Genomic DNA, 24738 nt, shown 5'->3' on the forward strand with positions numbered 1-24738 from the left:
TTGGATCATACACACATCTTTTTTAATGATTTAAATCTCGATCCATCTGGAAATCTTAATCCACGGCAATAAAGATTTCGCCTAAAATTCAACTCATGGGATAAACTTGAAAAATTGAAACTTCGTGATTTAATTAGCGGATTTCAAACTTTGTGGAATAGACCAGATTTTGACCAAACATAGTGATTTAAATGACTATTTACCCTAATTATAAATAACATACTAAGGGGATGTTTGGTTTGCAAGATTGTATCCAGGATTAAATTTGTTGTATATTTGGTTCATCAGATTCTACCCCACAACTCAATTTTAGATGGATAATCATGGGATAATTAGTCATAGCTAACCCCCTATAACTAAAATAATCTCACAACTCAATCCTAGATTGTATCTTGGTATTATTTTATCTTGCAAACCGAACACCACCAAATGTTTGTCGTAGAAAAAACCGAATCTTCTATACTTTGTGTGAATATAATGTGGAATCCTATTTGGCACAATACGAGAGTTCAAAAGTTTAAAAAGTTCCAAGGTCAACCGTTTCAAAGGTTATAGTATAAATTTATTTTTGATTATAATAATTCTTTTTAAGCCCATACAGATTGATATAGATAGCTAGATATAGGTAGTTTTGGTCCGTGGCATTTTTCAGGCCCGCCTTATTTTTTGTGTTTTGATATGTTAAATGAACCCACCAAATAAATGAATTAATTAATCTACATCTATAATCCAATCACGATGGCTAACTCAAATTACCTGATTGATCTCAAACTTTTCAGTTTTCACTTATCCTAATTTCATTGAAATTTACTGGAGATATTTTTGTAAAATTACAATCTAAACATAGTTAATCAAATCAACTACCAAACGAGTATTATACTAATTAATCATTTTGATAATCACCTTTATCAATAAATTAATAATGATGCATCATATCGTATATCATATACATTATCATAGATATCATAGATAAAAATACACTCCCTACTCAGAAATTGAAGCATCAGATTAAAGTGGCTTTATTCTTTTATTTTAATTACTCTGTTCAAGGATGCTAAATTTTCACAAAACAAAAGTTCATCTCGCAAAGAAAATGCATATTTTACGTTGACTAATCTTGTAAAATACAGCTATATTTTCTTTAGTGTGACCTAATTTATTAAAACCATAATATTAGAAAAACCATAAACCCTCAACATATATATTAATACTATTGCCCAGAACCAGTTGATATTTTACCAAAATCCAAAATCATGCGCCATTGAGATCTGAGAGTCTTTGATTCTAGATCTCTCGATCAAAATTTCGAGATGCCTTCCGCCATCTACTTTCTGCTCTTCGCAACTGCAATCCTTCACTGCTATCGATTCAGCGTAGCTGATTCTATCCAAGGATGCGGCGGATTCGTTGAGGTTTTTGATCGAGGATCTTTTGCCTTTTTTTTTTCTTTCTGCAGACTTGTCTCAATTCATTGAGAGCGTGGCTGTTTCTAGTTAAACAAGTGAAAGATAGTTATTTGGAAGTGGATTTTTCACCTGCAGGCAAGTTCGGAGTTGATAAAGTCGAGGAAGCCTACTGATGGCAAATTGGATTATTCTCATGTTACGGTAGGATAGCATTGTTGGTTATGATGCATTCCGGATTTCGTTATGAGCGCGGAGTTGCACTTGCAGCTTTTCTAAATATAGCTACACAATCTAACATAGGATCTTGGTTAAAATGCAGGTTGAGCTACGGACAATGGATGGCTTGGTTAAGGACCGGACACAGTGTGCTCCCAACGGCTACTACTTTATTCCTGTTTATGATAAGGTTGCATAATAGATTACTTTCTTCTCCGTTCACCTCTTTGATTCCTTGGTATAATGCGAACTGGTGTCGTTGCTTTGGATTTCTCAATTATACTGTCCCCACAATCACTAGTTCTAGACGGTACTTCATGATAGGAGTAGTTTAAATGGCTATTCTAAGGATGAATACCTCGTTGTTTTTGTTCTATCAATAAACTTAAACTCTTGATGAAGATGTAAAGGGTTTTCAGTTCTACTTCTGGCTTTGGGAATCAACTCTAGGATAGAAACCACGGGGACGGAAAAAAAAACTCTGTTGGTTACATATCCATCCTTTTATCTGTCTTTTTTTGTTTATTTCATTTTTCTACATTTATAGTTCAACTCCTTCACTTGCAATCTCAAAACCTACAAAATAGAAGAAATTTGTCCATGATATTGGCTTAGAGATTTGCAAGCCATATCATATCAAAGTATAAGAATGGTTTCTATTTTTAGCAGTTGTTTTTTATATCTCGAGCTGCACTCGGGTCCTTTCTGTTCATTTTCAAAGTCTGATTTTGTTGTGCTTGTACATATTCTTGTCATCTTGTGTTATCTCTCCTAATTGTTATGTCATAACATTTTGAAAACTTGGTATTATCTGGTTTTAGGGCTCTTATGTGATCAAAATCAAGGGCCCTGAGGGATGGACGTATGCCCCGGAACAAGTTGAGTTTCTTGGTTACTCTAAAATGTCCAACTTCTAAGTTAAGATATCAGACATTTTGTTTTCACATGCTAACTGCAACTTGCTGTTATAGGTTCCTGTCGTTGTTGATCACACTGGTTGTAATGCCAATGAAGATATTAATTTTCGATTTACTGGGTATGTAATCTCATTAGAATGTTATCTAGACAACACAAAACTTTTCTGTGAACCATATCCTTTGCTCAACACCTTAACCTTTGTTTTACTATCTTACTGCTACTGCAGCTTCACCTTATCTGGAAGAATTGCGGGAGCAGTTTCAGGCGATAGTTGTTCACATAAAGACGGTGGTCCATCAAATGTGAAAGTTGAGCTCATATCTCAAAGTGGAGATGTTGTCTCTTCAGTTACAACAACGTCAACTGGAAGCTACTCATTCAATAATATTATTCCAGGTCTAGTCACTATTTCTATTGTTTTACAGTGCACTTAGCATTTAAAGCCCTCTCAAATGCCCTGCATACTTGGCTGGTCAGCTGAATCCCTTCCAGAAGTTGCAATATATTTAACACTTCCCCTTTCTGGCTTGCTTCTCTTAACATTCATTCTTGTTTACTATGCAATGGAGTTTTCCTTTTTCTCTCTTAACATTTGAATTTTTAAATGCTATATAAATAAGGATAGAAGTGGAAAATGATGCCAAATCTATTAGTCTAATCTACTTTTAAGAAAAATATGCTTATTATGTATGGCGTGCAGAATCTGTGGTGTAAAAATTTTCATTTTGTGATGTGGATGTGGTAACAGATGATTACGTTTTGGCTCTGTGATGGGGGAAAATGACTTAGGGTTCAATTACGTCAGTTGAATCCTTTTTATGTTTAATTAGGCATGATTCTTCACCAGCAATGTTACCTTTGCTGATTTACTAACAGTGTCTGTACTTGAATGCAGGAAAGTATAAAATTGTTGCTTCACGCCATGATTTAAGTATTGAGATCAAGGGTTCTCAAGAGGTTGTTGATTAATTATATGTTCCCCAATCCCCCTTTTCAATTCATATGATCGGTCAATTGTTTCTTTTTTGTAGTGCGGATTACCCAGTTTCTTCTGATTCACTTATGGTGAATTGATTCGAGTTTATATGTGATTATTGATCATGCAGGTTGAATTAGGGTTTCATAACGGCGTGCTCGATGATGTTTTCTATGCATCTGGCTATGATATTCGTGGATATGTAGTTGCACAGGTAATATTTGGCAACATCTCAAATTCCCAATTCAATTCTTAAACAACATCAATTTTTCTTCCAAAGAGTTTAAAACCCTAGTTACCGCAAAGAATTTGTACTACAATCTTTTTCATGATTCCATAAGGTTCATTGTCTCTTGAGGCAAATTATTTTGCTTATCTAACTTGGACTGTATTCTTTCGAATTTCTGTTCGCTTTATCCAGTTACAAGGTCTGAGATTCTAGAATAAATTGTTTTTGACACTATGCAATAAAAACCAATATTATGACAATTTTAATGCTCTCTGATGCAATAGGGAAATCCCATATTGGGAGTTCACTTTTATCTGTATTCGGATGATGTTTTGGAGGTGAATTGCCCAATTGACTCTGGCAATGCTCCTGGGCTGGGTAAAGCTCTGTGTCATGCTGTATCTGATGCTGACGGGATGTTCAGATTCACATCAATTCCATGTGGTACATTATCTAGTTGCTTGCTTTGTACGCCCCCTTTTGATTATTTGAAGTTTGATATTAAACTCTTATATTCTCCGTGAGAAAGGCCACTGTCCTATATTTTATGTAGAAAACTTTACCATGAGTTTTTCCATAAAGACATGCCTTTGTTTGCTTAAAATTGTGTATACTGTGGGCAAACTGTCTTTTTGAGTCTCCTTCCACCTATTCTACGTAATTGCTGATGTTACGAAGAGGTTTTATTTTTCATTTCTCAGCAGCATTTCTTATGCTATAAGAGTTCTGGACGTTCAGTTTGGTACTGGACAGGAATCCTCTAGGCATCCTCATATACTGGAATTGCTTAGATGGGTCTCATATTTTAAAATCAAAATCAAAATCTTCGCATCAGGGGAGTAAATTAAAGATGATCTATTCAAATCCTCAGTCTTTGTCTGTTGTTCAGACCTTCTACTTTGTAGCAAATGAATACTACTAGAAATTAGCACACCTTTCTTATAGTTCCTAATAAATTTGTTTCTACATGTAACAATTGGAGACTTGTTTGCTTGTACTTAGGTGTGGTTTAAAGTCCTCTCGCATTCTCTAAACTATGCAAAGTTATTGCTTGAAGAAGAATTTTCATGATACTTAGCCGATGATGTGGTGAAATGTTTCAGGAACCTACAAGCTCATACCTTTTTACAAGGGTGAGAATACTGTATTTGATGTATCACCTCCTTCACTGGTGGTGTCTGTCCAGCATGATCATGCGATAGTTCCTCAAAGGTTTCAGGTAGTATATTTGGTGCTTTGTTGCTTGGCATGCTAGGTTCCAGCTAAGAATGCTGATTAAGGCATGCTTCTATTCGTGGATTCTAAAAAAATCTTTCATCAGTGTTTATGATTTTATGTTTTTGATATATCTTCTAGGTATCACACCTAAAGTCTAAAGCCTTTTGTGGTATCTCATTTTCGGACAAGATATTTAACTGGAAGCAGTGTCTAGCTAACTTCTATTAGTGTTGGTTATAGTTTATGGCTTGACCTTTGGGCCGAATTGTAGAAATAGCCACTTTTGAATAATTGTAAAAATAGCATGAACTTTGGGGTTGAGTTGAAAATATGACCTGAGCCACAATTTTTGGATGAAAGTCAGATATGAAAGGCTTGGAATCAATGAGGATATTCTAATTTATTTTATTATATTTCATGGAAAATATCTCTTCACTTGAGAATCAAAATAATGTTGTTTTGATGCCCGAATTGCCAGCTTGAGCATCAAAATGGCGTATTTTTGGGCATCTATGTTTTGAAATTGAGCCTCCATGTCAGAATCTATGTTTTGAAAACATAGACCTGGGCCATATTTGCAACTTCCACCCAAAGCTCAGACTATTTTTGCAGTATTTCAAAAGTCAGACCAATTTTGCTACTTAAACCAAAGGCCATGTCATAAATTATAATTAACCCATTCCATCATTTGATAATAATTGTTTTATTTGCTGCTTGAATAGAAAATTGAGTTATAGAAAGTTGTTTGTTTCTTGAAATGGATTCTTTATATATGAATATTACTATATCAACTGACAGATTGTTGTCATTTGGTGCTGTTAGTTTTCCCCCCTCCTTTCTTTGGTTCATGGGAACTGCAACCACTAGCTTCGGTGCTGTTAGTAAACCCATGTTCCTGTGTACTAGCCTACCAACCACACAGGACAGGTAAAGCACACTGTGTGACAGGTCCAGACCTTTAGAGGCATTAGTGGGATCCGAAACTTTGGCCTCAAGAATATGCACTTTACCAATAAATCGGCCTAGGGGGCATTTATTCCATTCTTGTCCGTAACCCTTGTCTTTGCTGAACATATCTGCTGCTTATATAGTCACTGGGAATATCATATTATATGGTTAAGTTTCCATCTGCTTGCCACGGGCACTCTGTACCATATGCTAATGCAATTGTATTGCTGAGGATGACTGGAGTACTTAAAAGATACTATTTTCTTGAGTCAAATAATTTGTTTTTCTTGCAAGAGTACTTTGAATTGTATCTTTGTTTTTTTGGTCACTAAGATCTGAAATGGAACCACAATTTGTCATCTTCATATGACTTAGGTTACTGGTTTTTCTGTTGGGGGTCGTGTTGTCGATGGTAATGGCGTTGGAGTGGATCATGCAAAAATTATAGTTGATGGCCATGAAAGATCAAAAACTGATAGAGAGGGCCATTACAAGCTTGATCAGGTAAAAATGATGCTATTCTTTATAGTAGCAATTTTCATGTTAAGCTCCTATTACAGCATGTAACGAGAATCATATAATCACAAGCCTACTGTCCAAGGCAAAAATATATTATGAGCTAAACTGATCATTGATAAAGATGTCGATTATGAGCATTCAATTCAAATGTGCCACAATCCTTGCATAGGACTTTTGGTAATTGACATCATGACTCATGAGACAATATTCATGTGAATCAGTGGATGGAAGAATGAACTCTGTTACTTGAAGAAATTATTCTCTATGATTAATATATTAAATTAATCTCAATATCTCATACAATTTCACTGTTGCTACTGTGTCATCACATTCTGAAGTTTTGCATCAACCTTCTCTTGAAACTTTAGAAGAGGAAGTTGGTTCTTCCATTGCCTTCTTGTGAGTTCTGATTTATGAATGCTCGATCTTCTTAGGTAACATCGAAAAGATACAGCATTGAAGCTAAGAAGGAACACTACAAGTTTGAAAGGCTGAGTAATTTTTTGGTGAGTCAAACTTTAAGTTCTTTTTTTGCTATTAAGATCCTTGTAAATTTGAAAAAAAGATGAATAGAGGGGAGCTTAACACCAAAGCCTTATTGGCTTTGGATGTTCACATCCACCTATATCTTTCTTGTGCTGATCCTTTTCCTTGTAGGTCTTACCAAACATGGCTTCAATTGCTGATATCAAAGCAGTTGCATACGACATTTGTGGCATGGCTCTGACAGTTGATTCTGCTTACAAGGCTAAGGTAATTGTCTGTTACCTCATTTAATTTCTCAACAGCCCTGGGAAGCCTAGGAAGAAGAAACTTGCTATGTAGCAATATGGCTGTATCAGATATTTTGTGACCGTGACCCAATTAATATATTATCTTTCTGAATATGAATGGAATTTTGATGGTTTATGTGTCTTTTAATAATAATAATAATAAAAATAATAATAATGTGGAGGAGAGAATCTTATAATGGAGACCTAACAACTTTAATTGCCTTGGATTGGTAGTAATGCTGAGGGTATTAGCCTCAAATAATTAATGGTTTGTGGTTGATTCTAGACATATATAATCCAAATCATATTTGAACTGCTTCATGAGTACCTTTAAGTGGTTTTTAAGATGCTAACGCCCTTTATAATTGTTCTTTTGTGTCTTCCAGGTTGCTTTGACCCATGGGCCAGAGAATGTCAAACCCCAACTGAAACTAACTGATGAAGGTGGCAGGTTTTGCTTTCAGGTAAGATCTCAAATGATGGGTTTTCCCTGTTGATGGGATTCATTTTCAGTTTAACTGTCCCCTATACGGTTGTTTTATTTCAAATATGATATAGAGCCAATGTATAAATAAAGCCATGGAGTGGTACAAAGTGCAGATTTCATGTATGAATTATAATTTGGTTCTTTAATGTTCTTCAGGTTCCACCTGGTGGTTACCGCTTATCTGCTATTGCAGCAGCACCTGAGAGTGCCCCAGAACTGCAGTTTTCTCCGCATCATATTGATGTCGTTATTGATAAACCATTGCTAGATGTTAAATTTTATCAGGTATGAGATCACTATTGGGAAGATGTTCATTTTTTCTCTTCTGTATATTAAAAGCTTTGTAAATAAGTAGTAGTATTTGATTCCTGGCGGTTGACAAGCCCCTTTGGCCTGTCCATTCATCTGGGGGGTGTTTTAATTTTATTTGATTCTGAGGACTGCCTACCAAGTAGTTGTTCAATTTCACCATGGAAGCTAGATGCAGTATGTAAGATTTTCTGAATCCATCTTTGTAATTATGGCCTTTTTAAAAACTCAGGCACAAGTCAATATTCGTGGATCTGTGGTATGCAAAGATATATGTGGGCCTTCTGTTTCTGTTAAGCTCGTGAGACTGGATGGTAAAAGCAAAGAAGAGAGGACAGTTAATCTAACTGATCAGAGTAGTGATTTTTCATTTTCCAGTGTACTCCCTGGTAAATATAGAGTTGAGGTAATGCATTGAGGCTTATATTCATTTTTCCTTTTAAATGAGAAGCATGCTCTTGGTTCTCTGTTTATATTGCGCTACCTTGTTTCTTCCATCATTATGTTGCTTAATTCTGTGGATTTCTCATGATTTTCAACTGCTGGTATTTGTTGATCGTGGATGTGGAAGTTTGGCATGCTGTGTTTTTGTGTCCTTATCATATCCTGTCTTGTCTTTTACTAATTGATAATCTTGTAACCACTACTTACATGTGTGAGCCTTTTACCTGTGGTTACCTGGAAAACTAGCGATCTTACCATCTAAAGCAGTCATTACTAACAGCAATAGAGATTAGAGACTGAATATATCCTATGGTCCATTATTCATACTTGATGCTTCTGCAGAATATAGGTGGTCCTTTTCTTCTTCGGAACTCGTCTTTATGATAATTATTTTGTTCCATACCAGGTCAAAAACTATTCCCCTGGAACCACATCGGGAGAAGATATATGGTGCTGGGAACAGAACTTTATAAACGTGAATGTTGGTGTGGAGGATGTTGAAGGGATTACTTTCATTCAAAAAGGTTATTGGGTCAGGATAATCTCCACCCATGATGCGGATGCTTACTTGGTACAAGTTGACAGTTCTCGGGTGAACTTGAAAATTAAGGTCATATCATCATCTCATTGTTGAAATCTCACTTATCATTTTTTATGAAACCATCGTTATAATTGCTTTCAACTTGCAGAGAGGTTCCCAAAAGATTTGTGTAACGTCTCCTGGTGTCCATGAACTCCATTTTGTCGACTCATGTATTTCTTTTGGGAGCCCCAGTGTAGGAGTTGACACGTCAAACCTATCAGTATGATACTTAACAAGGCTACCCGCCTCCCTTTGTATTTCCTTATCTTATTTCATCTTCATTTTCTTTCTTTTCTTTGTGCCGTTGGTGGTTAGTGAGTGGGAAGAGATCCTGGTGGGCTACTTGATTCTCTGTTTTTCTCTCCTTAGGATTAATATTATTTTCCTGTTTGTGCAGCCTATTAATCTAAAGGGTGAAAAATACCTGCTTAAAGGACATGTGCATGTTTTGGATAAGAACTTGCCTGATGACATACTTGTTGATATATTTGACAATCAAGAAACATTGGTCGGTAGTACTCCTGCCAGACTTGTCTCCTCTGAAGTTGATCCATCAAGAGCTGCCGTCTATGAGTATTCTGTTTGGTCTAAGTTTGGAGAAAAACTCATTTTTGTTCCTCGAGATTCACGGTAGGTTTGTTTTGATTTTGGTGCTTGTAGCTCATCTTGTTTCGGTCTGCTTTTGTTATGTTGAAGTTCTCCTATCTGGAAGAGTATGTCTTGCCTTTTTATTGTAGCATTTTTTTTTCTGAGATTTGATCTTTTATCCATATCTTCTTTTAATTAGGTCTATGTATTATCTTGTTCTATATGTTTCTTTTTTGATTTGCCTATCTGGAAGGGTAGGATTAATTTTATTTTTCATTTTCTATGTCAATTGCATTGAAAAGGTACTATTTTCTCTTTCCTAGTTTTCTGCATGTATTAGAAGCTATTTTACCACAGTCATTACACTTGAGAGTTTTTAGACTGGTGATGTTTCTGCAATTGATATTTACATGAACTTGTAATAAATTGATTCAGTTCCTGTAGCTTATTCAGTTAAGACATGTCATCACTGCTGCTGAAATGAAGGTTAATCGGGATATAATTCGATTTTTCTAAACATTAGTGAAGAAAACAACTTGCTTTTTTTTTCACGTGTCATCATGCTTGCAGTGATGCGGAAAATGCAATATTGATATTTACTTATTTAGATATGCAGACTATTCTCTTTTAGGATGCTAAATTTTTATGCTACAACTCTTTCAGAATATATAGATATAAGCCTATATTGTTATGTTTTATTCAATTTCTGCTAAGGATTTCGTGTGCTCAGTTTTTGTCATGTCTGCCCTGCTGCAGGACTGGTATCCAAAAGAAGTTATTATTTTACCCAAGAAAACAGCATGTAAGAGCTTAAGCAGTTCTTCCAACTAAGATCTTGTCTGCAAAAATTTAAAATTGCAGTATGTTTAAGGCTTCCATTATATTTGTTTAGGTCTCAGTAGAACAAGATGGCTGCCAAGCTCCAATTGCTCTGTTTTCTGGTCGTTTGGGACTATATATTGAAGGATCAGTTTCACCCCCTCTTTCAGATGTTAACATACGAGTTGTTGCTGAGGGTGACAGCCATGTTTCTCATCTCAAGCGAGGAGACATAGCACTTAAAACCACCACGGGACCAGATGGTTTATTTGGCGCAGGACCTCTCTATGATGATATAAGTTACAGTGTGGATGCATCAAAGGTTTGACCTTTTGTAGATTTAGTTCAAGAATTTGTGCTGCTCATATTCAGCACCTTCCTTCGATAAAATATTAGTTTGTTAGTTGAATAATATTGATCTTGAATGTTAAAGTGTGATCAGGTTTTTGACTTAATCTAGAAAAAAATAGCATTTGGAGCGTATTAAAGTTTAGCATTTATTAGATAGTCTATGTTTCTTGAGTTCTCTTCTGGGCATATTGAAGTTAGCATTTGTTGGGTTTTGGATACTAGAACGTGCAATTATTCCTGACCTTCACTTTCTTTTGAAAGAAAAGGAGACTTCTTAGTTGATCCCTACATTTTTATATGCCTTTGCCTGGAGGAGATTCTCGTAATAATCAGTTCCTCTTTATGTCTGCATTCTGAGAATAATAATTAATAAGTGACCTACCTTATATTTTTCCTTTACGGATGCGACAGATGTGTTTTTCAACTGAGTAGATGGAAGCAATAATCATCTTTAGATTAAAAGTCAGCTGAATAATGAATGTAAAGATGCTAAGTTTGCTTCTAGGTTCCATTTTGTGCAATCATGTTTGTTCATCAATGATATAAACAGAAGAAATCCATCTCCCTATTAGTTTTAGTTAGAGGATTCCAGTGTAGGGTGCTCTCTTGCAACCAACATTCTTGATCACTGATTTTCTCTTCCTTGCAGCACGGTTATCATGTGAAACGAGTCGGACAGTATTCCTTTTCATGCCAGAAACTGGGTCAAATTTCTGTGCGCTTATATTCTAGAGAAGACAGTAATGAGCCTTTTCCATCTGTTCTCTTGTCATTAAGTGGTGAAGACGGGTATAGGAACAATTCTGTTTCTGGAGTTGGTGGAGCTTTCATTTTTGATAGCTTATTTCCCGGAAGTTTCTACCTCCGACCTTTATTGAAGGTACCTGACCTTGATGCTATTTGTTACGTGCACCTCGGTGATTCCTTAAAATTTTATTTATTTTTGTCCACATTGTTACTGATTTTATATTCTACGTCAGTTACGGTTCCAATTATTTTTTGTATTCCAGCCTTCCAGGTTTACTTATCAATCAGAAGAAAAAATATTTTGAAATATTCAAATATATCGGGATAATCTATTTCTATTTCTTGTTTCTTAAAGACTTATTTGAACTCATTCTTTTGCCCTAATTAACACGCTTCCCCATTTGTGCATCAACGTATGTTAGAACTTCTGACAACTTTCCCATCATATGCATTTATGGTTATGCTTTCACATTCCTTGGATATACTGACTTATACTTTTTTGTATTTCCAGGAATATGCTTTCTCCCCTGCCGCGCAGGCAATTGACCTTGGATCTGGGGAATCAAAGGAAGTTGTCTTTCATGCTACTCGTGTTGCTTTTAGGTAACCATTACCCAGAAATTTTTGTATATGTTTCTGCTAGTTGCATTTGCATTTCTCCAGCTATATTTTGCTTTTAGGTAACCATTACCCAGAAATCTGTGTATATGTTTCTGCTAGTTGCATTTCCATTTCTCCAGCTATATTTTCCATAGCCTTTTGTTCATATCTTTTGAAGGTTTTCAGCTGTATCGTCTAAGGCTAAATATATTTTAGTTGAATATTCAGTCTTTTCCTATGCTGCACGTGTGTCAATATTTTTCTATTGTTGTATTGGAATCTGACACTTATTAACTCATTTATTCGTTTATTACTCTTATACAACTTACAAGTGATCTACAAAATATCTGACAACTTCATGTCATGTTAAGAAAAAATATGCGATTCAGTGGTGTATCTGGGTAAAAATCGCAGCAATTCTCTGAAGTTTTTTTTTGTTTTGTTTTAAAACCTGACTTTCAATGTATCCCTGTTTATGAAGTTTCTAAACCACCTATTAGCTTTAAGAGGGCCATGGAACTCATTACTCTCTGTGCAGTGCATTAGGCAAGGTAACTCTGTTGTCGGGTCAACCAAAGGAAGGTGTCTCCATTGAAGCAAGGGCTGAGTCAAAAGGATTTTATGAAGAAACAGTAACTGATTCATCAGGAAGTTACCGTCTGAGGGGACTCCATCCTGATACTACGTATGTAATAAAAATAGCAAGGAAGAGTGAGTTTGATGGTGCTCTTATAGAGCGTGCATCTCCCATGTCCTTGACTGTTAAGGTTAGATTCGCTTGTGATGGAAACTTCAAAATTGCATGCAGTTTCTTCATATTAAATGTGACCTGCAGATGGATACTTCATGGTATCCCAAGCATGGCTTAAGATTGTATTGTCTGTTTTTAACATTGTTGTTGGTCTTAAGACGCTACATTTTTCTCTTGCATATGCATTCTGACTCAAACAGAGTAAACCATAGAGTTACTACAAGAGATCCAAAAAATAAAATAAAATAATAATAATAATAATAATAATACTTGTTAAGAATATTAGTATCCCACATCGGTGGTGTGACATAGTCTAGCTTAGTCTCTTGTAGTATATATATGTGGCCTATGTTGAGTAATGAAATACACCAACACCTACAACTATTCTCTACTATGTCTATATATTTTTCTGCGCATATATCTATATTTTACTGTTCTACAATACTAATATCAACATTCCTCCATAAAAATATGACCAGTGTTGCTGTTTATTATCTTCATATTCTTTCTTGTCTCCAATCTGAATATTTTCCTGATATATGTCGTGCTAGGTTGGCAATGAAGACATCAAGGATCAAGATTTTGTGGTCTTTGAACAGCCAGATATAACTGTTTTAAGTGGTCATGTTGAAGGCAAGGATATCAAGGAACTCCGTTCTCATATCAGGGTGGAAATTATATCACTACCATCGAAGGTTGAGACCGTATTTCCCTTGCCAATTTCAAACTATTTCCAGGTGAAGGACTTACCCAAGGGTAAGCACCTCGTCCAGCTTCGATCCACCGTGCCATCCAGTACTTTTAAATTTGAATCCGAGGTTGTTGAGGTCGACTTAGAGAGCCAACCACGGATCCATGTTGGTCCACTAAGCTATAGGATTGTAGAGGACATCTACAAGCAGGTAACCTCACCTTGTTTTTGCCGTTGTAATGCTACTATACTGTAACTCCATTATTGGCAATGCTGATGTTATTGCCCTTCAGGAACTGACTACTGCACCCTTGTATCCTCTGGTTGTCGGGGTTTCAGCCGTTGCTCTGTTCATAACCATGCCAAGGTAGCTGACACACACCTGACGCTTCCTGCGAGTTTTACTTGTTGAGCATCTAACATGTTGATGATGAATTTTGTTGGCTTGTAGATGGAAAGATCTATATCAAGCCATGGCTGGGATGTCCACTGCGACTGCAAAGAAAGATGTGAAGAAGCCGCCTCTCAGAAAAAAGGCCTATTGAAGATATTGCGTATAACTTATTAATCACTAAATTCTTGTTTATTTGGCCTTTCATAGTCTGTGAAATAGTTGGAATCGTTTTTGACTAATACTTCTTAAGTTTTGTAGAGATTCTTTCCAAGTGATTGATGAAATAGAATGATCATCATGAGAGGTTTGCTGCTTAGTCAGAGAATATAAACCTAGTGAAATCTTGTTAGTATTGGAAAGTGGATTGACAAGCTCAGTTTGTTATATCCCTAAACTTCATTTTATCTTATTATATACTTATTGCACCGCCATTTATTTGTTATAATTTTATTTCAGTCTGCCTATAAAAGATTTTTCATGATTGTAGACACTTAAACCTATTTATCTCGTTATTTGCAAAGTATGCGATACATTTATTTGGATATGAAGTAATTACAAAATAACACAATGTTTGAGGTCAACTGACATACATGACAACTGAAAACCAAATTAATTAGGCTTTAGTTTCATTTTGTAACTGTAAATTCGAACAGCCTCCATTACACATCCCAAAAACCTAGATAAAGCTTATATACAGAACTCAACAGTCGGAAATGAATAATAAAATGAGGCCTTCAGAATCATTGCATCTATTCACAAGAAATTCATTCAAATCCAGAAAAACACACACACACACACACAAGAGAGAGCATGATGATTACTCACTTAGTCAAATTTGAGGGTAAAATCATCGAAACTACTGTGACAAATAAGGCCAATGTTGCTGATGATTGGATACAGAGTATCAACAGGTTGTTGAAGCAACATCAAGGTCATAAAATCATTGGAATGGGCTGCAAATTCATCCATCATCCAATTCTGTCTATGAGCAATAAAACTCCACTCTTGCAGCTATGCTTCCAAACAAAAGCCCTCATTCTTCAACTCCTACACATTGATTCCATTCCTCTATCCATGAGGGATTTCCTCAGCGACTCTAACACTACGTTTGTTGGGATTGACATTCGGAACAACTCAAGGAAACTTCTAGAAGAGTATGCAGTCCGCGTGAGCCATATGGTGGACATTCATTTTCTTGCTGAGAAATGGTTTCCTGTGAGAGCTATAGAGGTAGGCCTAGCATGAGGGCTCTAGCTTATTGCATTGTTGGATTCTCTGCTAGGAAATGCAGAAGCAATGTTAACATCAAAGGAGACTGGGAATCGAGAATTCTTGATACAGAGCTGGTCGAGCAAGCATGTGTCGATGCCTACACGTCTTACATCATTGCTCACAAATTGCTTAAACATGGCTAGCTATAGGCTCTAGCATCATCAATGTAGTACTCATTTTTCTTTTGTTTATTAAAGATATGCAGTTTTAGTGTTAACTGATTCATGGCTAGAAATGTTGCAAACACAAAATTAACTCAAAAACAAACCTGAAATATAAAAATCCAACAGTTGTGTTTAAAAAGCATACTGCTAACAGGAAACTAAGGGAAATAAGTTAAAACAGAGAGAGGTGTGTATATATGTAGGTACCCACTGCCTACATCTCAGAGACCTTTCTCGAGCATAGCACGGACGCGCATAGGCAATCCGTAGAGGCGGATAAAACCAGCGGCATCTGCTTGATTGTAGATGCTCCCGCTCTCGAATGAGGAGATGTCTTGCCTGTAGAGACTGTTGGGACTTTCTCTGCCTGTCACTGTAACAGATCCTTTGTAGAGTTTGAGAGTCACGGATCCAGTAGTTGTCTTCGTGACTTCCTTCATGAACGCATCTATGGAGTCGCGGAGCGGATCAAACCACCGGCCAGCATATACTAACTCAGCATACTTCAACGCGAGGAAGTCCTTGGTTTGGATGGTCTCTCGGTCAAGTGTTAGAGACTCGAGTTCCTGTGCTGCAGTGAAGAGGATAGTCCCGCCTGGAGTTTCATACACACCACGGCTCTTCATCCCAACGAGGCGATTCTCAACCATATCCACACGGCCGATCCCATGCTTCCCACCAATCTCATTAAGCAATGTGAGTAGAGAAGCAGGAGAGAGCTCCTTTCCATTTACAGAGACTGGGAGACCCTCAACTATACCGATCTTCACATATCTGTATGGAAACTAGAAGGATAAGCATATCTCTGAAACAAAATAATTTGCAATTGCAAACAGGAGTTAGTCACAGCAGTTTACTCTGGTTCATTGGGTGCTTCTTTCGGGTCAACAGACATCATGTACATGTCCTCCTTTGGCTCATTTGCTGGGTCCTCCAAAATGTCTCCCTTTAGGTTTAGATATTACAAGCTTGTTAACATTTGGTAGCCGGAGAAAACGTTCACAGTTAAAACCACAAAGTGCTCACACAAATGTAATCATGTATAAGCAGACTTTAGGGAAATGTCCCTTTGGTCCATATATTCATAGCTCATCATTCAATCAAGTCCATATTTATGACATGTTATATACATATGATAACCACAAAAAAAAACACTATATAGAGCATTGAAACAGAAAATTTGTAGAAAATTACCTCATGACTGAGATGCCAGAGATTCCTATCTCTGCTGTAGATTGATTTCTTAGTGACAGGAACAGGCACATTATGCTTTTTAGCATATTCAATTGCATCTTCTCTTCCAGTAATTTCCCATTCCCTCCAAGGAACAACGACAGTGAGCTCAGGATTCAGAGCAAAGAAAGTGAGCTCAAAGCGAACCTGCAGCCAGTGAAGGTTAAACGGAAAGTGCTCAAATGAATTAGTAACCAACTATTTTGAAAAATTCCAAGCATACCTGATCATTTCCTTTCCCTGTACATCCATGAGCAACGGCATCAGCTCCTACCTCTTTGGCAACATCAACCATTGCCTGCATTGTTTCCAAACACACTTCACTGCCTAAAACAGTTGCCTAAATTTGAAGCTAAAATCTTCGAAGAAATGCTGAAGGAATAGACCACGTCTCATGAAAGATAAGCTAACAATGAGGAACCACAAACATTTTGAAACTCAATGACTAAACTTCATCTGACATCAAGGAATACTAAGACTGAATCCATCATTATACTGCACCTTAGCAATAACTGGACGAGCCATTGAAGTCCCAAGCAAGTACTTCCTCTCATAGATAGCACCAGCCCGCAAGCATGGATAGATAAAATCTTTGACGAATTCTTCCTGGAGATCCTTCACCACTAGTTGACACGCGCCGCTAGCCTTGGCCTTCTGTTCCAAACCTTCCAATTCTTGCACTCCCTACAGAATATCATATCCAAAGGCAGAAAGGACCACAACAAACTACCAGTTAATACAATAGTATCAAAAAATTATTTCACAGTTGAATAATTAGGGTACTCAGTTTTGTATGAAGGGGTGCAATTTGTTTAAACATACTTGGCCAACATCTGCAGTGAAGCAAACAACCTCACAGCCATAGTTCTCCCTGCAATGGACACAACAAAAATCAAGATAAAACACAATGAAAAAAATATACTAATGTAATGCATTGGAGAGAGAGAGAGAGAGAAAGAGTAAGACACCTAAGCCAAGGAACAATCACAGAGGTATCCAAGCCTCCACTGTAGGCCAGCACTACCTTGTTCAATTTCTTTTTATGCACATTTCCATCCACACTAATGGAAGCCATTGATCTTTAATTGCTGCATTCAATCATATTAGATTATATAAACGTGATGTGCAATTTGTTTCTACGTACTACCTATTCTATTCATCACAAATGAATAAAAGTTTGCACCTTTTTACACAACACAAACAACAAAGTTCAAAAAGAAAAGTGATGGCATGAGCAGCAAAGAATTACATTCGAACAAGAATAATAGAAATGGGCGAGAGAGTGGGCGATTGATTACCGGTGAAGGAGCCAAATAATGACGGCGGAGAGTGAGAGAAGCAATCCACACTAGGAGATGATTTGCACAAATGAAAATAATCGAATCTCAGTAAATATGAATAAATTTATTTGTGGAATCATATGCACGGCAAGTGGAATTTATTTTATTTTCTTTAATTAAATGGAATATTTTTTGATTATATAATGCTGCTTCGGCGATGCGTTTTTGAAGATAAATTATTTAATTAATACTATATTCTACCAAATTTGAAACTTATTCTTTTTTTTGGCCAGACAAATTTGAAAAGTAAAACTTACTTATAACAATGTAGGGTGCTAATTTTCAAGATCATAAATCGCATATTTACAAATTAAAATTAATGCATTTTATCTATACGAAACGAATTTTTAAAGTAATTTATAAGTAGCATAATAATATAGCTATTTGGGATACTTTAAAATACAATAAATTGAATTATGGACCAAAATTTGAGGCGGGACTATATATTTAGCTTTTTTTCACTTGAACATTTTCACACGACTTATTTAATCATTTCTCGCAAGTAAATCGATTTTATTCATGATTTACCTCATGGTTGGCTGGAATTTGAATATAATTGAATTATTAGAGTGTCCACCATGGTGGCTTTCGAGGGCCACCAAATGTGGCTCTCCTGGGCTCTCCATAATGGTAAATAATAAGGGCCACAAAATGTGGCCCGCTCTAAAATAAAAATTAATTTGTTTGCTTTTTTTAATAATATTTTGTAATTTAACTACAATAAATTTTATTAGACTATAATATATGATATTTATAATTTTAATTAAAATAAAATAATTTGGATTGTAAATAAAAAAAAATTCACAACCTAACCAAATAATTTGATACCGTTCATCGTCGGAATCCATATTTCAGAAGTTGAATTAAAATAGATTGGAAAGAGTGGTGTTTGAATTGGGGTAGAAAAATGGAGGAAAAATGATGTGTATTTATAAAAAAAAGAAGCAAAAAAAAATCGGTGGCTGGGCCACGAAATGCTGCCCGCTGCAGTGGTGGGCCGCGGAACACACGGCTGAGCCGCGTGAAGGCCGCGGCCGCGGCTCCCTCTCGGCTCTCGGCTCCCAGCCACCGATCGTGGCTCTCTGCAGTGGGGGCGGCGCACCCGAGCCACTTGCCGCGGCTCTCCCACTGTGGACACTCTTAGTTTACCACAAAAATATACTACTACTCCACACATAGTTCTCATGAATTCCAGTTTCCAGTTAAAAGAAATGGATACACATTGAACTGAACATATTTTTCTTACAAAATAATTTAGAGAACTAAATATCATTTAGATTAAAACAATCGTCTCATTAAATAATTACTACGGAGTACTGTATTTTTTCCCCACTCCGCACATAAACACCATAAGCACACATGATTTGCGTAGAGTTTAGAAGTTTTTTTTTGTGAATTAAGGTAACTCTTGTTTGAATTTGAAATTGCCAACTTTGACGAGTGTTGTGTTTCATTTAGGTTAATTGGAATCTACTATAGAATCATAATAAAAGAAAAAGAAAAACATCACATCACTTTATCTACTTTATTATCAATCTCACTTAACCACTAAACATTACTTTCTTAATCTCCGTGCCGAAAACTTACGCCCCAACTATAAGTGGACTGAGGGAGTGTATTAATGGTGCAAAGGGAAAAGGTGAAATGTAAAAAAGAAGAGAAAATGATGATGAGTTTGTAATAGTACTAATTAATGGGAAAGGATGAATAGTCCATCAAAGAGAAGCAGTGGCCATGAAGATTCCCAAAACCACCCTTCTCCTTCTCCTTCTCCTTCTCCTTCTCCTTCATTAATCTTCACACTAAGGCAGCTACTATCACACTCTACTCCGCCGATGCCGGCGCCGCCGTCCTCTAATAACTCCGCCTCCCTTGAAACAGCTCCCACCATCAATAATATCAATGATGCCATTTTGTTGATGCATGTGTTATTTAGCTTGTTTGTTTGTGTTTTATATAGCTCAGCTCATCAATTGCTTGTGATTTTTGTATCATGACTCATGCATGCATTCATTTGTATTTCTAATTTGTTCATGCCAAACTTCACCATCCTTTTCTTTTCTTTTAAATTTCCTTGTCTCGTTCAATTTTCATGAGTTGGCCAACGCCTTAAAGACTACTACCTACCTAAAATCTAAATTGGAATTATTATTATGGTAAATAGCAATTTAAATAGTCAAGTTTGGTCAAAATCTAGTCTATCGCATAGATATTAAAAACAAAATGTTAAATCACCAGGTTTCAATTTTTCTAGATTGTTACACGAAAACTTACGGCACTAGCTGTTCATGCTCCCAAACACTCTTAACCCTCCAATTTTTGAAACCTCTATTCTCCAACACTATTAACATGTTGAAATGGATAGGAGTTGGATCAAAACTCTTGTTTATCGACCCACTTCCACAACCTATATATGTTGCATACATCCTTTATTTTGTGCTATTTTATTTTTATACATTTGTGTTTTCCATAATTCTTTAAATTCACATATATTTAATTACTATTTTATAATTTTTTATATAAAATATTAGAACTCTTGGCTCAATTCAATATAACATGCAACACATTTATTGATACTCCCTCCGTCACACAAAGATTGTCTCATTTTAACCGGACACGGGTTTTAAAAAATGTAATGAAAAGTGAGTTGAAAGAGTTAGTGAAATGTGGGTCTTACTTTTATATATTAATTTTATAATAAAATGTGAGTATGAATGAGTTAGTGGAATATGAGGTCCACTACCAAAAATGGTAAAAAGTGAAATGAGACAAATTTTGTGGGACGGACGAAAATGGAAAAGTGGGACAATCTTTGTAGAACGAGGGAGTATATGATATATTAATTCTAAATTAACTTATAGATTTGATTTTAAGAATTCATAGTTTTGATTTTTATTATTTACTTTCCAAAATTTTAATTTTTTTAAATCTCTAATTTTTTGGAACATTGCTATTGGACCTTGAATTAAAAATAATCACTTGATCTTAACTCATCTATTTAGTATCTTAAATATATATAGCTAATACTCCCTTCGTCCCTAAAGAGTATGCACTATTTCCTTTTTCGTCCATCCTCAAAAAGTATGAACATTCCAATTTTGAAAACTCTCTTCTCTCTAATGATGTGGAACTCATTCTCCACTAACAATATTTAAAAAACTTTTTCTATCTCTCTCCCTCTTACTTTACCAATAATGCATTAAAACCCGTGTCGAACCCAAAGTTCATACTCTTTGGAAACGGAGGGAGTACTTTTTTATTTATAAAATAGAGTTCTTAGCTCAATTAGCTATAACATGCAAGAAAATTAAAAGTTAGATATAGGAGTATGACTTATTAATACTAGTTCAATTTACAGTTTTGAGTTAGAAGAATTTCAAAATTTTATTCTCCTTCCGTCCCCAAAGAATATGCACTTTGGATTCGGCCCGAGTTTAATGTAAAATTGTTAAAGTAAGAGAAAAATGGAGAGAAAAAATAATTAAAGTATTGTTACTGGATAATGAATCTCACCTTATTAGATAGAAAAAAGTTTCCAAAATTAGAAATGACATATTCTTATGGTGCAGACTAAAAAGGAAAGAATACATATTCTTGTGGGACAAATGGAGTAGTATTTAATTCGTTACTTTCCCAAATATTAAATTTTATAAATTCTTATTTTGGAATATTACGGGGAACCTCTACCAAAAAAATTATCACAGTGACTATCCGTGCCCCCAATGGGCTGACAATTGATGTCCCTGCAAGTAGGCAAATGTTTGTTGCGCAATTGAAGTATCGCATTGCTTCACAATGTGGTATACTCGAATATCAACAAATTATGATCTACAATAAAGAGAAAATGGATAATACTCGAACCCTAAAAAACTTTCGTATTTGTCTCTTCTCTGTTCTCTATCTATTCAGAAGAGACGAATACGAAAGCCTTTTCGGGTTCGAGCTTAATCCATTTTCTCTTTTTCTCTTTATTGTGGGTCATAATTGTTGATTTCGAGTATACCACATTGTGAACCAATGCGATTCTTCAGTTGCACAACAAACATCTGCCTACTTGCTGGGACATCAAATATCAACCATAGGGGGCACGGATAGTCACTGTGATATCTTCTCCTTCACCAGCCATGGTGATAGCAATTGCTGTAGTAGTGCGTAGCTCTAATATGAAATTGCTCTCTCATATACACTCTTTTAGTTCTCTCATTCTCCGCGCTGAAACAAATTAATTAATAAGTATAAAACATAATTATATACATAAATTGTACAAAATGTTTCACATTGGTTTCATATTAGTACAAACAGTTTGAAGTATACATAAATCATAGAAAAAGTTTCATCCGTGTTTCAATATAGTACATTCCGTCATTTGTGTTTAAATGGTGTTAACTCTTTGTGTATGTGAAGTATAAAATGTTTCATCATTGTTCATGTTGGTACAAAATTTTTTATGATTGTTTCGAATTGGTACAAAAAAATTCATCATTGTTTTATGGTTTGTGCGTCACATAAGTAAAAAAGTTAACGTCGTTTAAACACATATACCGAAATGTACTAAATTAAAACAAAAATGAAACTTTTTGTATAATTTATGTAAACTTGCAAACTTTTTGTATTAATATGAAACAAAGATGAAATATTTTGTATGAGTTATGTATTTACCCACACAAAACGCTTAAGCCATGTTTGGTTGTTGGGATTCTGTATGTGAAATTAATCTGATTCCTTATATTTTAAATTCCTGTGTTTGTTTCAGTTTTTAATCAAATTGAGAAAGTAATCAGAATCCTAACTTTTCTTAAGTATTCTCTTTTCCTGTTTTAGAATTCTTACATATTTAATGCAATATATTATTATTATTATTATTATTAATAAGTACAATATTTTAAAAATAATTTAAAATTATAAATCATACTTAATTTCAGTATAATAAATAACTATAATTAAATTTATCATAATTATAACTATATTATTATAATATTTATATATAATTGTTATTATCATAATAGTAATTAATAATTTATTAAATAACTAAAATATAATTATAATACTATAAATGATATAATAATAACAATAATTAATAATTAATACTATTATTTTATAAATTAATAATTAATCAATAAAATTGTATTGAAATTTAAATTATAAATTTATTTATTTATAATATCCGTAAATATTATAATTATAATAATAATCATATTTATTATTATAATCATTTATAATTATAATACTCTATGTAACTATTATGACAATTACTATATTATTATATATTAGTATGATGGATGATCCATATTTAAACTATCCATCGTAATAATAAATGTAATAATATAATTATTATCATTTATAATTAATAATTTATTATAAATTTTATATTATTACTTTTTTATAAATAAAAAATAATAAGTACTAGTACTATATTTTTAGTTTGGTGTTTAAATATAAAATCTTGATATTTCTAAACACCGTAAAGTAAAGTTATTAGGAATTATATTCCCGAGATTTATTTTCCCAAAAATAATTTTTCTTTTCTATTTTACTTTCCCGTCAACCAAACATAGCCTTAAAAGAATAAGGAACACTCAAAAGTGATTCACTTTGGTGTAGATCCGAAACTCATGCCATAGATCTAGAACACAAAACACTTTGCAATGAAAATCAAATTATTAAGCGATATTGATGCATAATATTATGAAACTATTCCAAAATTAGTTTTTTCCCACAAACTTTGAATTTGACACATGATATCATGAATTTAAATAATTGTTAAATTTTTTCCACCAACACCAAAATCCGGCTTCATTTCATTTGTTATTAGTTATTAATCGATTAGGGTGTCGTTTGGTTGACCTGACTCATTATCATATAACTATACATTTAGGATTAAGTTGTAAGATTATTTTAGTTGAAAGGGGGACTATGACTTATTATCATTAGATTATTCATCTAGAATTAAATTATGAGAATCAATTTCATAAACCAAATATAATACTACATATTTAATTATGCGATATAATCTTTCAAGCTGAATATGTCCTATTGTGTGAGAAATTCATTCTATCACATGTAAACCCAATATCTTTTACTAAGAAGACTCTTGTTGTGGTGTCAACTTTCACACTTGATCAATTCGGCAAATATAAAATTTATCTAAATAACTACTTTCCCTTTTTAGCATATAAGTTAATACGCCAAAGACAGTAGTAGTATTTTTAGATCAAAACATAATTACTTTGGCAAAATTTGTGTAATAATCTACTATGGTAGTGATCGATTTTCTAGATAAAATAATACAAAGATTTAAAATAGGATTAAGTTGAAAAATTATGTTAGTTGGAGGAGATTAGCTGTGATTAACTGTCACACGATTATCCATCTATAATTGGGTTATGAGATTGGATCTCCTTAACCAAACACACTACATATTTAATCCCGAGATACAATCTTGCAAACCAAACACCCCCTATAAGTAGTCAAAATATAACAAGTAATCTGCAATTTTGTGATATTTATATTTTTTTGCTATAAAAGTTGGAAATTTGAATATTGCTAACTGTGGTTGGAGTTTTAATTTGACGCAAAATTAATGTAGCCGTTATATTTTGTTTATAATTTATATCCGAATCAATTGGTAAAACTTGAGACAACAATTAATCTAGAAACCTAAATAGGGCACCAATGTCAATGGCCGCATTTTGCAGCCTTCACACGCCATATATTGTTCTCCTAAGAGCATCTCCAATGCCGGCGTCGGCGAAATCGGCGTCA

At 34.7% G+C, this 24738-nt stretch overlaps 3 protein-coding genes across 3 annotated transcripts; 2 read left to right on the forward strand and 1 right to left on the reverse strand.

Annotated features, from left to right (window-relative positions):
- The first annotated feature begins 1220 nt into the window (after positions 1-1220).
- LOC121794473 (nodal modulator 1-like) lies at positions 1221-14398 on the forward strand. The gene is made up of 27 exons (XM_042192648.1): positions 1221-1412; positions 1542-1607; positions 1726-1812; positions 2444-2500; positions 2594-2658; positions 2767-2936; positions 3436-3497; positions 3647-3730; positions 4030-4189; positions 4849-4964; positions 6287-6415; positions 6865-6936; positions 7088-7183; positions 7590-7667; positions 7847-7975; positions 8232-8405; positions 8850-9053; positions 9133-9246; positions 9424-9656; positions 10371-10416; positions 10507-10755; positions 11434-11664; positions 12043-12134; positions 12670-12898; positions 13434-13784; positions 13867-13940; positions 14025-14398. Exons 1-27 carry the CDS (start codon positions 1311-1313, stop codon positions 14116-14118), a joined length of 3564 nt encoding a protein of 1187 aa, XP_042048582.1. The 5' UTR covers positions 1221-1310; the 3' UTR covers positions 14119-14398.
- Positions 14399-14777: 379 nt separating this feature from the next.
- Positions 14778-15212, forward strand: LOC121795703. The gene has a single exon (XM_042194283.1). The coding sequence runs from the start codon at positions 14778-14780 to the stop codon at positions 15210-15212; it is 435 nt and encodes a 144-aa protein (XP_042050217.1).
- Positions 15213-15490: 278 nt separating this feature from the next.
- LOC121793657 (argininosuccinate synthase, chloroplastic-like) lies at positions 15491-18033 on the reverse strand. Its single transcript, XM_042191697.1, has 8 exons — positions 17935-18033; positions 17605-17724; positions 17459-17507; positions 17138-17320; positions 16860-16934; positions 16598-16783; positions 16261-16349; positions 15491-16177 (listed from the first exon to the last, which is right to left on the reverse strand). Exons 2-8 carry the CDS (start codon positions 17709-17711, stop codon positions 15625-15627), a joined length of 1242 nt encoding a protein of 413 aa, XP_042047631.1. The 5' UTR covers positions 17712-17724; positions 17935-18033; the 3' UTR covers positions 15491-15624.
- Between the last annotated feature and the right edge of the window lie 6705 nt (positions 18034-24738).

The sequence above is a fragment of the Salvia splendens genome, chromosome 3 (assembly GCF_004379255.2).
Source record: "Salvia splendens isolate huo1 chromosome 3, SspV2, whole genome shotgun sequence".
Taxonomy (NCBI): Eukaryota; Viridiplantae; Streptophyta; class Magnoliopsida; order Lamiales; family Lamiaceae; genus Salvia; species Salvia splendens.